Source organism: Somniosus microcephalus, unplaced genomic scaffold (genome assembly GCF_052327205.1).
Source record: "Somniosus microcephalus isolate GS21.2 unplaced genomic scaffold, FLI_Smic_1.0 unresolved_chr7, whole genome shotgun sequence".
NCBI lineage: Eukaryota > Metazoa > Chordata > Chondrichthyes > Squaliformes > Somniosidae > Somniosus > Somniosus microcephalus.
The window spans coordinates 19,328,434-19,345,008 of record NW_028225185.1 but is presented as its reverse complement, the minus strand read 5'-3'; the positions used below and the strand labels follow the sequence as shown (position 1 = coordinate 19,345,008).

General features: G+C 53.1%; 1 protein-coding gene across 2 annotated transcripts in view; it reads right to left on the bottom strand.

Moving 5' to 3' along the window:
* Positions 1–16,575, bottom strand: part of gatad2b (GATA zinc finger domain containing 2B) — a 39,009-nt gene that overhangs the window by 7,227 nt on the left and 15,207 nt on the right. Inside the window, exons 5-8 of one of the 2 annotated variants that reach the window (XM_085978749.1) lie at positions 14,415–14,727; positions 12,357–12,559; positions 9,734–9,853; positions 7,404–7,524 (exon numbers count right to left, since the gene is read on the bottom strand). In XM_085978749.1, the coding sequence (XP_085834875.1) occupies positions 7,404–7,524; positions 9,734–9,853; positions 12,357–12,559; positions 14,415–14,727 (757 nt within the window). Of the gene's footprint in view, positions 1–7,340; positions 7,525–9,733; positions 9,854–12,356; positions 12,560–14,414; positions 14,728–16,575 lie in introns of both variants that reach the window. The other variant, XM_085978750.1, reaches the window with a different exon arrangement.

Below are 16,575 nucleotides of genomic sequence, written 5' to 3'. Positions count from 1 at the left end.
CAAGAAAGCGGGGACCTTCTAGGTGGCAAGGGTCACCAGGCCATGAGATGAGTCTGCGAACCGCTGTGGTCCTGGTCTTAACCTTGCTGCCGCGGAGATGCGGAGCAACAGTTAGCCGCTTCCCACTGGGTAGAGAAGGGAATGGGGGAGGTCTGTTGTCCCCAGCACATCTCCCAGAACAGTGGGAGGTCTCAGAATCAGGCCCCACCCTGCCCGAGCTGTTGCCTGGTTGGGGGGGCGGGGGCGCAGCGGTCAAAGAATAAGGACAAAAGTGTCAATGTGGCTCAGTGGGTGGCACGCCCGCCTCCGAGTCCGAAGGTCGTGGGTTCAAGTCCCGCTCCCGAGACTTGAGTCGCCTTATCCAGGCTGACGCTCGGAGAGCGCTGCTCTGTCGGAGGTGCCGTCTTTCGGATGAGACGTCAAACCGAGGTCCCCGTCTGCCCCCTCGGAGTGGGCACGAACGAAAGCTGTAATTGAAGGACGCCGGGGCTGGCCATTCCGCGCCACCAGAGGCGTGCACGCCAAGGAGCTGTCGCCCGCAGATCTTCCCACCACGGGAGTTGCTGGGCGACAGGCGGGTGCGATCTTCCTCCCTTGTGCAGGCAAACGGCCTCCCTGTGCCCAGCTAGGGGCAGATGCAGGGAGGATGTTTCCCCCTGGCTGGGGAGTCTAGAACCAGGGGTCACAGTCTCGGGATAAGGGGTCGGCCATTTAGGACTGAGATGAGGAGGAATTTCTTCACTCAGAGGGCGGTGAATCTTTGGAATTCTCTACCCCAGAGGGCTGTGGAGGCTCAGTCATTGAGTATATTCAAGGCTGAGATCGAGAGATTGTTGGATACTAAGGGATATGGGGACAGTGCAGGAAAGTGGAGATGAGGTAGAAGATCAGCCATGATCTTATTGAATGGATCGAATTGCCGACTCCTGCTCCTATTAACGTACTTCTGTTCTTAATTGGAAGGTGGCTGGAGGGGGCAGACTGGGTGGGCAACAGGTGGGGACAATAAACTGGTGGGAGGCTTAGCATCAGGGGGGCCAGGTGGCAAGAGGCTCAGAGGACTGCAGGTGGTCGATATCACAGCCCTACTTGCAATCTCGAAGGTGTACCGCCCGTCGGGAATCCCTAACTGGCCGAGTGCATGTCCCTGGTCACCAGAGGGCGCTAACCCGGTGAAGTACAGGTCCGGTGGCCCTCTCCCCAGCACCCGCTCGTTCCTGTGAGAGCCCGGCCAGTGATCGTCAGCAGGCAAACCCTGACGTTCACAACCGCACGCAGCTCATTCCCAGCCAGGGTCACTAGTTAGCGGTGAGGGGCATCGGCCACTGCTGGTCCGTCTCCATCCGAATCCAGGTCTGCTGGATTAACAACCCGACGAGACGCTGGGAATGGAACCTGGGACATTCTAGGTGTGTACAGGTTAAAGAAAGTACTTGCAATCCTATAGTGCCTTTCACATCCTCAGGAGCCCCAGTGCACTTTGCAACCAATTCATTTGTTTTGAGGTGTAGTCACTGCTGTTTTGTAGGCAAATACCAGCTCTACCCAGGGTTATACTTTGCATTGGGCAACCAAATTAACTTCACAAAACCACCGTTATAAAGAGTAAAGCTCCCTCTACACTGTCCCATCAAACACTCACAATTCACAATTCACAATTCAAATCGCTTTATTGGCATGACAAGTTACATCCTATGTTGCCAAAGCATCAAAATACATTCATGGTTTACCACACAAACGCAGTTCTATTCATACAGTGTATAAACAGGTATATCCCTGAGTGTACAAATATACATTCGCATCGTTTATATATACTCTTTTCTTAGTTTACTGGTTGGCTCTCTGTTCATGGCAAGCTGCAACATAGCGTGCCGCCAGTGTTATACAGCTTCTCTCCTCTCCCAGTAGGAATGGGAGTTTTTGGTTGTCATTCAGATTTCTGAAATCAGGGCATATTTGTGAGAATTTTTGGTAGAAATTCTCCCTGATGCCCTGATATTTTCCACAAGCTGTGAGGAAGTGCATCTCTGTCTCCACCACTCCCTGACTGCAGTGCGAGCATATCCTGTCCTCTCTTGGCAGCCTGGTCTGCCTGTGTCTGCCTTTTTCGATCGCTAGGCTATGTTCGCTAAGTCTGTACCTTGTCAAGGTTCTTCTCAGTTTGTTATCCTTTACCATGGTCAGGTAATCAGCTATGTTGTATTGTCTGTTTAGGGCCAAGTAGCAATTGAGTTTGCTTTGGGTTTTTGTTGTTTCTGCCCAATATGTCAGATATTTTTCCTTTTGCTTAGCGACGATTGTGTTGGGTCGAATTCTTTGTGTTACCCTGTCACTGTCCTGGGGCTGGTTATTGTTAGTATTGTTAGTAGTTACTTCACTGAGTCCCAGGACTAGTTGACTGAGGGTATTCTTCTTTATGGTCAGCTCTTGGCATTTCAGGGCGTCGTAGTGATAGCATTGGGGATTGCTCATTTGTAGGTGATTCCAAAATTTGGTGGCTCTTTTTTGGATAGTGATTATTAATGGATATTGGCCTAGTTCCGCCCTGCATGCATTGTTTACTGTTTTCCTTTGAGTCCGGAGGATACTTTTACAGAATTCTGCATGTAGGATCTCAATTGGGTGTTTGTCCCATTTTGCAAATTCTTGTTGAGTTAGCGGTCCCCATACCTCACTGCCATAGAGTGCAATTGGTTCAATTACTGATTTGAAAATTTTGAGCCAAATGCTAATTGGAATTTCTATTTGGATTGATTTTTTGATGGCATAGAAAGCCCTTCTTGCTTTCTCTTTCAGTTCATTCACAGCCAGTTTGAAGTTTCCCGTAGAACTGATTTTTAAGCCCAAGTATGTGTAGTTAGTGGTTTGTTCAATTTTGGTTGTTCCTACTGTGAAATTTATTTTGGGTCCCTGATGTTTGGATCTTTGCTGGAACACAAGGACTTTGGTTTTTTGGGGATTTATTGTCAGGGCCCAAGTCTGGCAGTACGACTCCAGCAGGTCCAGGTTTTGCTGTAGCCCCTCTTTAGTAGGTGACAGCAGAACCAGGTCGTCTGCATAGAGGAGGAATTTGACCTTGGATTCATATAGGGTGAGGCCGGGTGCTGTAGATTGTTCAAGTAGTTTTGCCAATCCATTTATGTAAATATTAAAGAGTGTCGGTGAGATTGGCGAGCCCTGCGTCACCCCCCGCCCCTGTGGGAAGTATTTTGTTTGTTTGTCTCCAATTTTAACTGCACATTTGTTGTTTGTATACATTGATTTAATTACATCATATGTTTTCCCTCCTACCCCGCTTTCGATAAGTTTCAGGAATAAACCGTCATGCCAGATGGAGTCGAAAGCCTTCTGGAAATCTACAAAGCATGCGTAGATTTTGCTTTTGTTATGGTGAACGTGTTTGTCAATTAGGGTCTGTAGGGTGAAGATATGATCGGATGTTCTATAGTTTGGCAGGAATCCAATTTGGCTTTTACAGGTACAGCACGGGTTAGATACAGAGTAAAGCTCCCTCTACACTGTCCCATCAAACACACCCAGGGCAGGTACAGCACGGGTTAGATACAGAGTAAAGCTCCCTCTACACTGTCCCCATCAAACACTCCCAGGGCAGGTACAGCACTGGTTAGATACAGAGTAAAGCTCCCTCTACACTGTCCCATCAAACACACCCAGGGCAGGTACAGCACGGGTTAGATACAGAGTAAAGCTCCCTCTACACTGTCCCCATCAAACACTCCCAGGGCAGGTACAGCACTGGTTAGATACAGAGTAAAGCTCCCTCTACACTGTCCCATCAAACACTCCCAGGGCAGGTACAGCACGGGTTAGATACAGAGTAAAGCTCACTCTACACTGTCCCCATCAAACACTCCCAGGGCAGGTACAGCACTGGTTAGATACAGAGTAAAGCTCCCTCTACACTGTCCCATCAAACACTCCCAGGGCAGGTACAGCACGGGTTAGATACAGAGTAAAGCTCACTCTACACTGTCCCCATCAAACACTCCCAGGGCCGGTACAGCACAGGTTAGATACAGAGTAAAGCTCCCTCTACACTGTCCCATCAAACACACCCGGGGCAGGTACAGCACGGGTTAGATACAGAGTAAAGCTCCCTCTACACTGTCCCATCAAACACTCCCAGGGCAGGTACAGCACGGGTTAGATACAGAGTAAAGCTCCCTCTACACTGTCCCATCAAACACTCCCAGGGCAGGTACAGCACGGGTTAGATACAGAGTAAATCTCCCTCTACACTGTCCCATCAAACACTCCCAGGGCAGGTACAGCACGGGTTAGATACAGAGTAAAGCTCCCTCTACACTGTCCCATCAAACACTCCCAGGGTAGGCACAGCACGGGTTAGATACAGAGTAAAGCTCCCTCTACACTGTCCCATCAAACACACCCGGGGCAGGTACAGCACGGGTTAGATACAGAGTAAAGCTCCCTCTACACTGTCCCATCAAACACTCCCAGGGCAGGTACAGCACGGGTTAGATACAGAGTAAAGCTCCCTCTACACTGTCCCATCAAACACTCCCAGGGCAGGTACAGCACGGGTTAGATACAGAGTAAATCTCCCTCTACACTGTCCCATCAAACACTCCCAGGGCAGGTACAGCACGGGTTAGATACAGAGTAAAGCTCCCTCTACACTGTCCCATCAAACACTCCCAGGGTAGGCACAGCACGGGTTAGATACAGAGTAAAGCTCCCTCTACACTGTCCCATCAAACACTCCCAGGGCAGGTACAGCACGGGTTAGATACAGAGTAAAGCTCCCTCTACACTGTCCCATCAAACACTCCCAGGGCAGGTACAGCACGGGTTAGATACAGAGTAAATCTCCCTCTACACTGTCCCGTCAAACACTCCCAGGGCAGGTACAGCACGGGTTAGATACAGAGTAAAGCTCCCTCTACACTGTCCCATCAAACACTCCCAGGGCAGGTACAGCACGAGTTAGATACAGAGTAAAGCTCCCTCTACACTGTCCCATCAAACACTCCCAGGGCAGGTACAGCACGGGTTAGATACAGAGTAAAGCTCCCTCTACACTGTCCCACTTGCCCCTCCTACTGTATCACTGTGCAATCAGTCAGAGGCCGCAGAGCTCAGAGCAGATCTGGGAATGCCCTCCGAGTCTCGTATTAAAGGTGAAGTTATTGAGACCCTATTCCAGCAGCACCTCAGCCAAGGCACACTTCTGATGGTCTAAGAAAGCACCCCGCCACCTTTTCCCCCTTTCTTGAAGGCACAAGGCCCCGATACGTCACCTCAGTAGTCATTGTTGATGTGGGAGCGTAGACAGTGAGTGCAGGGAGGATATTTGACTGAGGGGGCCGCTGGGGATCAAAGTCTAACCCCGCACTCGCCCGAACCTGCGCACACGTGCACCCGACAGCAGGGGTCACTGGAGAGCGGCAGCCGTGGCCCATTTTACCCGCTCCCTTCCCCCCCACAGGCTCTTCGGCCCCATCACAGCCTACTGAAATCGAGCGGAACCGGGGGCCAATCCTGGAGCCTTGCTGTGGTTCGGTGCAGAGCGATAATAGTTAGAGGAAGGATGTTCTTGCCATGGAGGGAGTTCAGCGAAGATTCACCAGGCTGATACCTGGGATGGCAGGAATGGCGTATGAGGAGAGATTGGGTCGATTGGGCTTATACTCGCTGGAGTTTAGAAGAATGAGTGGGGATCACATTGAAACTTATAAAATTCTAACAGGACTAGACAGACTAGATGCAGGAAGGATGTTCCCGATGGTCGGGGAGTCCAGAACCAGGGGTCACAGTCTAAGGATAAGGGGTAAGCCATTTAGGACTGAGATGAGGAGGAATTTCTTCACCCAGAGAGTGGTGAACCTGTGGAATTCTCTACCACAGAAGGCAGTTGAGGCCAATTCATTAAATATATTCAAGAAGGAGTTCGATATATTTCTTAAGGCTAAAGGGATCAAGGGATATGGGGAGAAGGCAGGGACAGGGTACTGAATTTGGATGATCAGCCATGATCTCATTGAATGGCGGAGCAGGCTCGAGGGGCCGAATGGCCTACTCCTGCTCCTATCTTCTATGTTTCTATGTTTAGTCGCCGAGTCAACTGGGCAGCTCAGATAGACACACTGCCCCAAGCAGGAGTGACGGAGGGGCTGGAGCTGCGGAGCAGGCGGTGCCAATCCTGCCCGTGGGACACAGTCCCCCTCAACTGGACCAAGTCACTGAGGGGGGGGGGGGTCTTTAACAAGGGGTGTTCCTGGAACCACAACTCTCGTCTCGAGGAATGGGGGGCAGGAGGAGGTGTCCACCTTGTACGGTTTGGAGCGTTGAGAAGCTGGGTTTACGCTGGTTAAATCTACAACTCCTTTTAGGCGACTTTGCCACAACTTGTGTCGCGTTATTGAAAAGCCGGTGGGCCGTGCGTGTCTCTCCGGCTGGGACCAAGGCGGGAGAGTCGGCGAGAAACTCCCGGCACCTCGCTCAGTGACCGGCGCTCGCAGAGCTCAACCACAACGGCATCGCGGCCCAGCTCTGTCCTGGCCTGGTGCCCAGACACGCGCTCCCTCTCCGGCTGGAGTAAGCGGGCAGCAGTCAGCTGCGGAAAGGCTGGTCCACCTGTTTACTCTTGCCCCCCCCAGCCCTGCCCGCCGAGGCCAACTACCGTTGCGATAAACCGCGACCTGGGAGCCCGGCAACCTGGGAGGGCGCTGCAAATTAAATCTGCGAACCCTTTATCGTGGGCCTCACAGAAACTTACACACAGTGAAACCTGTACGAACGGACACACCCACCCCACAAAAACAGACACTTATTAATGCACCCAAATGACTTGCACAGTTAAAATACACACGAGGCGCTCGTGAACCGGTGGGCACTCGCAGGTTAAGAACTACAGACAGCCTTCAACACACCCAGTAACCTTTCACACACTAACGCACGGTCAGGGCAGGTTTTTGGTGAAAGGAACGGCTATTTTGCGGAATGGCGAGTTCTTCGCCCAGGGTGCCCGGCAGCGGGGAAGGTGCTCTAGCACTGGGATCAAAGGCTCGCAACTGGGGCTCGGCGCCCGGGGTAGAGCGCTTTCTCTTCCGCTGTGGACTCCGGGTGGAAAAACTCCCCGTTCGACCGACGGTTTTGACAGTACGTACAACGACCGTTTTTGAAAACGACACCCACCAACACAACAAAGAAGGCAACTGATGCCAGTCTCCCGCCGCGCCCCGCGCCGAAGTGTCCGAACTTTACAGGTTTCACTGTCGGAGAAGCAGCTGGAAGTCAAGAAAGAAAAACTGGAAGGAGGTTTGTGCCGTTCATTTGAACGGAGGTATTGTGTCTACCTGAGCTTGTGAAGTATGGCCTTCGTCCTCGGTTCTGGGCTCCGCTCCGCATTGCATGCTTACCTGGCATGCCTAAGAGACCGCTGGCCACGTGCAGCTGGGGGCCCTGGGCAAAGTTAGACAGCACGCTACGGGCGGAGGTGTGGAGCCCTCGCTGGAGTGACGACTGCGACTGAGGCGGTTGCTGCAAGAGGCAAGAGGAGAAACACGTCGTTAGGTGAGCAGTGCGATCCCAACAGATGGGAGGGCGAACTGGGCAGCACAGCAGGTGAGGCATTGTCCCTTCAGCTCAAGGGCCTGGGTTCAATCCATCCCAGACTAGTGGGATAAAAGCCAGCTCCCTCCGCTGACTAACCTGGGAGTGTTTGATGGGACAGTGTAGAGGGAGCTTTACTCTGTATCTAACCCCGTGCTGTACCTGCCCTGGGAGTGTTGATGGGACAGTGAAGAGGGAGCTTTACTCTGTATCTAACTCATGCTGTACCTGCCCTGGGAGTGTTTGATGGGACAGTGTAGAGGGAGCTTTACTCTGTATCTAACCCCTGCTGTACCTGTCCTGGGAGTGTTTGATGGGGCAGTGTAGAGGGAGCTTTACTCTGTATCTAACCCCGTGCTGTACCTGTCCTGGGAGTGTTTGATGGGACAGTGTAGAGGGAGCTTTACTCTGTATCTAACCCGTGCTGTACCTGTCCTGGGAGTGTTTGATGGGACAGTGTAGAGGGAGCTTTACTCTGTATCTAACCCGTGCTGTACCTGCCCTGGGAGTGTTTGATGGGGACAGTGTAGAGGGAGCTTTACTCTGTATATAACCCCGTGCTGTACCTGTCCTGGGAGTGTTTGATGGGACAGTGTAGAGGGAGCTTTACTCTGTATCTAACCCGTGCTGTACCTGTCCTGGGAGTGTTTGATGGGACAGTGTAGAGGGAGCTTTACTCTGTATCTAACCCGTGCTGTACCTGCCCTGGGAGTGTTTGATGGGGACAGTGTAGAGGGAGCTTTACTCTGTATCTAACCCGTGCTGTACCTGCCCTGGGAGTGTTTGATGGGACAGTGTAGAGGGAGCTTTACTCTGTATCTAACCCGTGCTGTACCTGCCCTGGGAGTGTTTGATGGGACAGTGTAGAGGGAGCTTTACTCTGTATCTAACCCCGTGCTGTACCTGTCCTGGGAGTGTTTGATGGAACAGTGTAGAGGGAGCTTTACTCTGTATCTAACCCGTGCTGTACCTGCCCTGGGAGTGTTTGATGGGGACAGTGTAGAGGGAGCTTTACTCTGTATCTAACCCGTGCTGTACCTGTCCTGGGAGTGTTTGATGGGGCAGTGTAGAGGGAGCTTTACTCTGTATCTAACCCGTGCTGTACCTGCCCTGGGAGTGTTTGATGGGACAGTGTAGAGGGAGCTTTACTCTGTATCCAACCCGTGCTGTGCCTGCCCTGGGAGTGTTTGATGGGACAGTGTAGAGGGAGCTTTACTCTGTATCTAACCCCTGCTGTACCTGCCCTGGGAGTGTTTGATGGGGACAGTGTAGAGGGAGCTTTACTCTGTATCTAACCCTGTGGGGTGGGTGATATTGAAGCTGTGGAGCGGGAGCAGAGGAGGAGCCACTGGACTAATTCCCAGTCTAAAGTTATCAAGGGAGGCTGCAGGAGTTGGGACTTTCGAGAAGTGTAGGTGCAGGAGTGATCTAATCGAGGTTTATAAGATGATGAAGGGAATAGATTGTGGTCCAGTTGACAGTTTGTCCCCACTGCATAGATTCGGGCGGACCAGGGCTCACAAATCTAAGTTGTACGAGGCCAGATCTAGGCTGGATGTCAGGAGGTGGGTCTTTTCCCAGGGAATAGTGGATCTCTGGAACAGGCTGCCATCCCATGCAGTGGATGCCAATTCGCTGAATTCTTTCCAACGAGAGCTGGACCTGTTACTGGCTGGGGGCGGAGATCACCTCTTACAGAAGGTGGGCACTGCAGGGAGTTCAGAGCCAGAGTGATCGACTAGGCTGGTTTCCATCACCTAAGGGGGTTGGAGAGGAACATTACAGATTCTCCCACCCCCCTGTAAATTGCCCTGGGGGTGTGGGGAGGATTTAATCTGGTTTTCACCTCTCCCAGGAGATCACGGGTGGGGTGGGGAGTGTCTGCGTCTGCATTGTCATTGCACGAGGGACGGGTTGGATGTGCCAAGGGGGCCCTTTTCCTGTCCGCACGCTCGTGTGACTGGAGGGTTCTTTCCGGCCGGGAGAATCCAGAGCCTCGCGGCCGTTGGGATCCCGCCGGACCTGCTGCGGTGCCTTTCTCGGCGTATCTGCCGCTCGCGGGGGCTCCCGAGCCTCTCCCTTGAGCCTCCGCTGGGGTGGGGGGGACACCGGCTTGGGAGAAGGTCGCGGCGCTTACCTGTCGGAGAGGGTGGTGCCTGATCACGGGTTCGGGCTTATTCATTACCACGCCGGTGGACACGGATGTGGGAGGGGCCGACACTGCCGCGGCTTGCTGCTGTATCCGTTGTTCGATTTCCTGCAAAGGGGGGCGGGGGGGTTACAAGGTGACGAGAAAAAAGTCGGGTATTAGTCACCAGTGCACTCTGTTTGCATTTGCATAGCGCTTTGAACCTCCCAAGGTGCTTCACAGGAGCGATTATCAGACAAAATTTGACACCGAGCCACATAAGGCGATATTAGGACAGGTGACCAAAAGCTTGGTCGAAGAGGTCGGTTTTAAGGAGCGTCTTAAAGGAGGAGAGAGAGGCGGAGAGGTTTAGGGAGGGAATTCCAGAGCTCGGGGCCCAGGCGGCTGAACTCCCCACCAGAGGAACCACAGGGAGAACCCCAAGCTCGAGTCACCGGCCACAGGGCAGGAGGAGGAGCTCCCCCTTGTGACCTGCTGGGTCACTGCCCCGCCGAGTGAGCCACAGTGATACCCTGGGGGTGGGGGCTGAAAGGGTTAAATTCCGAGGACAGGTTGCACAGACTGGGCTTGTATTCCCTCGAGTTTAGAAGATTAAGGGGTGATCTAATCGAGGTGTTGAAGATGATTAAAGGAGTTGATCGGGTCGAGAGAGAGAGAGAAACTATTTCCTCTGGTGGGGGGAGTCCAGAACAAGGGGGGTCGTCACCTTAAAATTAGAGCCAGGCCATTCAGGGGTGATGTCAGGAAGCACTTCTTCACACAAAGGGGGGTGGAAATCTGGAACTCTCCCCCCCAAAAAGCTGTCGAGGCTGGGGGTCGATTGGAAATTTCAAAACCGAGATTGATAGATTTTTGCTGGGTAAGGGTATCGAGGGGTATGGAACCAAGGCGGGTAGATGGAGTTAAGATACAGATCATAGAATAGCGTAACAGGGCCAGACAGACTAGATGCAGGAAGGATGTTCCCGATGGCGGGGGAGTCCAGAACCAGGGGTCACAGTCTAAGGATAAGGGGTAAGCCATTTAGGACAGAGATGAGGAGGAATTTCTTCACCCAGAGAGTGGTGAACCTGTGGAATTCTCTACCACAGAAGGCAGTGGAGGCCAATTCATTAAATATATTCAAGAAGGAGTTAGATATATTTCTTAAGGCTGAAGGGATCAAGGGGTATGGGGAGAAGGCAGGGACAGGGTACTGAATTTGGATGATCAGCCATGATCTCATTGAATGGCGGAGCAGGCTCGAGGGGCCGAATGGCCTACTCCTGTCCCTATGATCAGGCTCCCGGAGATCTGTGCCGAGATAGCTGATTTTTTTCATTCATTCATTCATTCATTCACGGGATGTGGGCGTCGCTGGCAAGGCCGGCATTTATTGCCCATCCCCAGTTGCCCTGAGAAGCTGGTGGTGAGCCTCGGCCGCCGCCTTCCTGAACCGCGGGGTAGCGGGCTTGATACAAACTGAGAGGGGGCTCGCTCGGCCCACTTCGGAGGGTAGTTAAGAGTCAACCACGTTGGGTGTGGGACTGGAGTCACCTCTAGGCCCAGACCGGGTTCAGGCCGGCAGGTTTCCTACCCTAGAGGGACAGGAGTGAAGCAGATTGGTTTCTACATCAATCCCACAGCGTCACTTTTTAACTGAGACCAGCTTCTTATTCCGGATTTTATTAAACTGAATTCAAATTCTCAAACTGCGGCGGTGGGATTTGAACTCGCGTTCCCTGGATTACTGGTCGAGTAACGCAACTACTGCACCACCCGGACCCAGCGCTCCCAACTGGGGCGGCAGCGGAGTGGTCGTAGCGCCTCGAGACCTGAGCTCATCGCCCTGCAGTGACATCTGCTGGAGAGTCCTGGAACACCAGGCTCTGGACCAGGACAGGGCCCGGCTGCAGTGCAACGCTCCCCGCGGCCCCAACGCCTACCGACCGACCGACCGTCGCCGATTAGACTCACTCACACACACACTCTCATACTCACACACACACACACTCTCACACTTTCACACACACACTACTCACACACACACACTCCCTGACACACTCTCACACTCCCCTCACACACACTACTCACTCACTCTCTCACACTCCCACACACACACTCACTCACTCTCACACACACTCCCTGATACTCACACACACACTCTCACACTTTCACACACACTCACTCTCACATACTCCCTGACACTCTCACACTACTCACACACACACACACACACACACTCTCTCTGACACACTCTCACACTCCCCTCACACACTCCCCTCACACACTCCCTCACACACTCCCTCACACACTCCCTCACACACACTACTCACTCACTCTCACATACTCCCTCATACACACTCCCTGACACACTCCCACTCCCCTCACACACTCCCTCACTCACTCACACACTCACTCCCTGACACTCACACACACTCACTCCGACACTCACACACACTCACTCCGACACTCACACACACACACTCACTCCCTCACACTACTCACTCACTCTCTCACTCACACACACTCCCCTCACACACTCCCTCACACACACACTCACTCCCTCACTCACACACACACTCTCCCACTCGGCGGGTACACACGTATAAAGCGGCAGAGAAGGCGGCACCTGTTCCTGCTGCAAAGCCTTGACGAACGCGGTCTTCAGTCGGTTGGTGTGCTCCGCCTTCAGCGCCTTCTTCTGGTTGGACGTTACGCACTGCTCGCACAGGATGCTGCCATTCTTCTCCTGCTTCCAGTGAGGGGTGAAGTCCGTCCGACACTGAGAGCAGACGAAGGGGTCGATCTGGGACAGCTGGAAACGCCCCTTTCCTGGATGGAGCAAGGGAGGGCGAGAGAGAGACAGAGAGAAACAAAAAAAGTGTGAAATCCTACATTCCCCACCAAAGAATATCTCTTCGTAAAACTCGATCAGGTCTCTGCTCATGTGGTGCTTGTGCCCCCTGCTGGCTGGGGCGCCACCTGCAGCAGCTTCATTGCTTGCGATGGAGGAGGGAGGGAAGGTGCTGCCCCCTACAGTTAGATAGCCGTATAGCACTCGCAGCCCAGGCTGAAGTGGGGGAGATCCTCGTGGGGCAAGGAACGCCCGCGGAACTGTACCCCCGCAAGAGTCGCCGCCGACCGGGCAGGAATGGGGAAAAAGTTGGACTGCAACATCGGATGCATTTGGGAGAAGAACGAGGAAAGGAAGTATAAAGCAAATGGCACCATTTTAAACAGGGTGCATAGAAAATAGGAGCAGGAGTAGGCCATTCGGCCCCTCCAGCCTGCTCTGCCATTCAATGAGATCATGGCTGTGCAGGAACACAAAGACCTGGGGGTTTGCGTACAGAAATCTTTGAAGATAATCAAGTTGAGGGGGCTGTTAAAAAATCGTACGGGATGCTTGGCTTTATAAATAGCAGCATTGAGTACGAAAGCAAGGCGGTTTTGCTGAACCTTTATAAAACACTGGTTAGGCCCCAGCTGGAGTGTTGTGTCCAATTCTGGGCACCGCACTTTAGGAAGGATGTCAAGGCCTTGGAGAGGGTGCGGAGGAGATTTACTAGAATGGTTCCGGGGGATGAGGGACTTCAGTGATGTGGAGAGACTGGCGAAGCTGGGATTGTTCTCCTTAGAGCAGAGAAGGTTAAGGGGAGATTTAATCGAGGCGTTCAAAATCACGAGGGGTTTTGATCGAGTAGATCGGGAGAAACTGTTTCCAGTGGCAGGAGGGTCGGTAACCAGAGGACACAGATTGAAGATAATCGGCAAAAGAACCAGAGGGGGAGATGAGGAGAATGTTTTTTACGCAGCGAGTTGTTGTGATCTGGAACGCGCTGCCTGAAAGGGCGGTGGGAGCAGATTCAATAGTAGCTTTCAAAAGAGATTTGGATAAATACTTGAAAAGGAAAAATTCACAGGGCTGTGGGGAAAGAGCAGGGGGGAGTGGGACTAATTGGAGAGCTCGTTCAAAGAGCCGGCACAGGCACGATGGGCCGAATGGCCTCCTGTACGGTGCGATTCTGTGATTCTAGTCAGCGGAGTTCAGCCGAGGGAGCAGTTGGGGCCACGGATTCCCCAGAGCCAGAGGTCTGAGCTACGAGGAATGATTGGAGAAGCTTGGGCTACGCAGCCTTGAAAGGAGGCGTCTTAAGAGGTGATCGAGAGAGGGTACGAGACGGTTAATGGCATGGAAAGTGGGATTAGGCGGGACTAAATATTATCCTCAGTCCAGAATATTATCCTCAGTTAAACTGCGAGAGGGAGGGGGGGGGGGAACAAGGGGAGTCCTTCTTCACAGAGAGACTGATCGAGGCTGGGAAAGGACTTCCAGAGAGAGGGGATGGGAGGGGGGGGCGGGGGGGGGAAGGAGAAATCCCCTGGGTCAGTTAAGATGATGTAATGAGGGCACTTTCTGGACAGGCTAAGATGGGCCAAATGGCCTTCCTTGTTCATATGTCATGAATTGACCTCATCGCTCCCAGGTGAGGAAGGGGAAAAGAAGTAAAGAGAACAGCCAGAATGTAATCCTCAGTTAAGCTGCGAGTGGAGTTAATCGGAGAGCTCTTTCGAAGAGCCGGCAGGGGTACGATGGGCCAAATGGCCTCCGCCGGTGCTGTAGGTAAGAGGAACAGATCAGACCGGCGATGGGAGCAAGGCCCCCCCCCCCCCCCGCCCCCCTCACCTTGGCTCTCGATGACGCTCTGCACCACCTCCTCCAGGCCCAGCATGTAGATGAACTCGTTGTTGGCCGCGCTGGGCAGGAAGTTGAGGAGGGGAGGCGAGGGCTTGGGCGGCGGGATCTCCAGCAGCGTCTTCTCCAGCTGCTTGCGCAGGGCCAGCTTGGCGGCGGCCTGGCTGCTGGCCGGGTCACTCAGGCCGCCGGGGCTGGACATGGCGGGGCTGACCGCCGTTGTCAGGCTGGGCTGGACGTGCGGGGAGACGTTCATGTAGATGGTGGACGGAGTGGTCCGAGGCGACGGGATGGAGGAGCCAGCCTGCCGGAGAGAAGAGGGCATTAGAAACATAGAAGACAGGAGCAGGAGTAGGCCATTCGGCCCCTTGAGCCTGCTCCGCCATTTAATGAGATCATGGCTGATCATCCAAATTCAGTACCCGGTCCCTGCTTTCTCCCCGTATCCCTTGATCCCTTTAGCCTTAAGAAATATATCTAACTCCTTCTTGAATATATTTAATGAATTGGCCTCAACTGCCTTCTGTGGTAGAGAATTCCACAGGTTCACCACTCTCTGGGTGAAGAAATTCCTCCTCATCTCAGTCCTAAATGGCTTACCCCTTATCCTTAGACTGTGACCCCTGGTTCTGGACTCCCCCCGCCATCAGGAACATCCTTCCTGCATCTAGTCTGTCTAGTCCTGTTAGAATGTTATAAGTTTCAATGAGATCCCCTCTCATTCTTCTAAACTCTAGCGAATATAAGCCTAATCGACCCAATCTCTCCTCATACGTCATTCCTGCCATCCCAGGTATCAGTCTGGTGAATCTTCGCTGCACTCCCTCCATGGGAAGAACATCCTTCCTCAGATAAGGCGACCAAAACTGCACACAATACTCAAGGTGTGGTCTCACCAAGGCCCTGTACAACTGCAGCAAGACATCCTTGTTCCTGTACTCGAACCCTCTCGCTACGAAGGCCAACATACCATTTGCCTTCTTAACCGCCTGCTGCACCTGCATGCTTACCTTCAGCAACTGGTGCACAAGGACACCCAGATCTCGTTGCACTTCCCCTTCTCCCAATCTATTGACGTTCACATAATAATCTGCCTTCCTGTTTATGCCACCAAAGTGGATAACCTCACATTTAGCAGAGGCTTCCAGCCGCCTGGCGATACACAAGAACATAACAAAATCGGAGCAGGAGTCGGCCATTCGGCCCCTCGAGCCTGCTCCGCCATTCAATAAGATCATGGCTGATCTTCTACCTCAACCCCACCTTCCCGCCCGATCCCCATATCCCTCGATTCCCCTAGAGTCCAAAAATTTATCGATCTCATAAACTCAACGACTGAGCCTCCACAGCCCTCTGGGGCAGAGAATTCCAAAGATTCACCGCCCTCTGGGTGAAGAAATTCCTCCTCATCTCAGCCCTAAATGGCCGACCCCTTATCCTGAGACTGTGACCCCTGGTTCTAGACTCTCCAGCCAGGGGGAAACATCCTCCCTGCATCTACCTTGTCAAGCCCTCTCATAACTTTATACATTTCAATGGGCTCGCCTCTTAATCTTCTAACTTCCAGAGAATATAGGCCGTTTCTACTCAATTACGCGGGACTATTACGATCCACCTGTAACGAGACACTGTAACACAGCCAGTACTTTACATAGGTCAGTGACTGAGGCCTGGTGTGTCACAGCCACCCCATTAGTCGCACACACCCCCCACCCCCCCTCTCTTTCCCCATAGCCTCTGGAGTGGGGCTTGAACCAACAACCTTCTGACTCCAATGCGAGAGCGCTACCCAGAACCGTGGCTGTAAATTCTAAACACTGCAGTGAGTGGGCGGTAGTCAACTGAATAGGTCGGAAGGTCGTGAGTTCGAGCCCCACTCCAGAGACTTGAGCCGAGACTCCCGGTGCCAGTGCTGAGGGAGCGCCGCACTGTCGGAGGGGCAATACTGAGGGAGCGCCGCACTGTCGGAGGGGCAATACTGAGGGAGCGCCGCACTGTCGGAGGGGCAGTACTGAGGGAGCGCCGCACTGTCGGAGGGGCGGTACTGAACGAGCGCCGCACTGTCGGAGGGGCGGTACTGAGGGAGCGCCGCACTGTCGGAGGGGCGGTACTGAACGAGCGCCGCACTGTCGGAGGGGCGGTACTGAGGGAG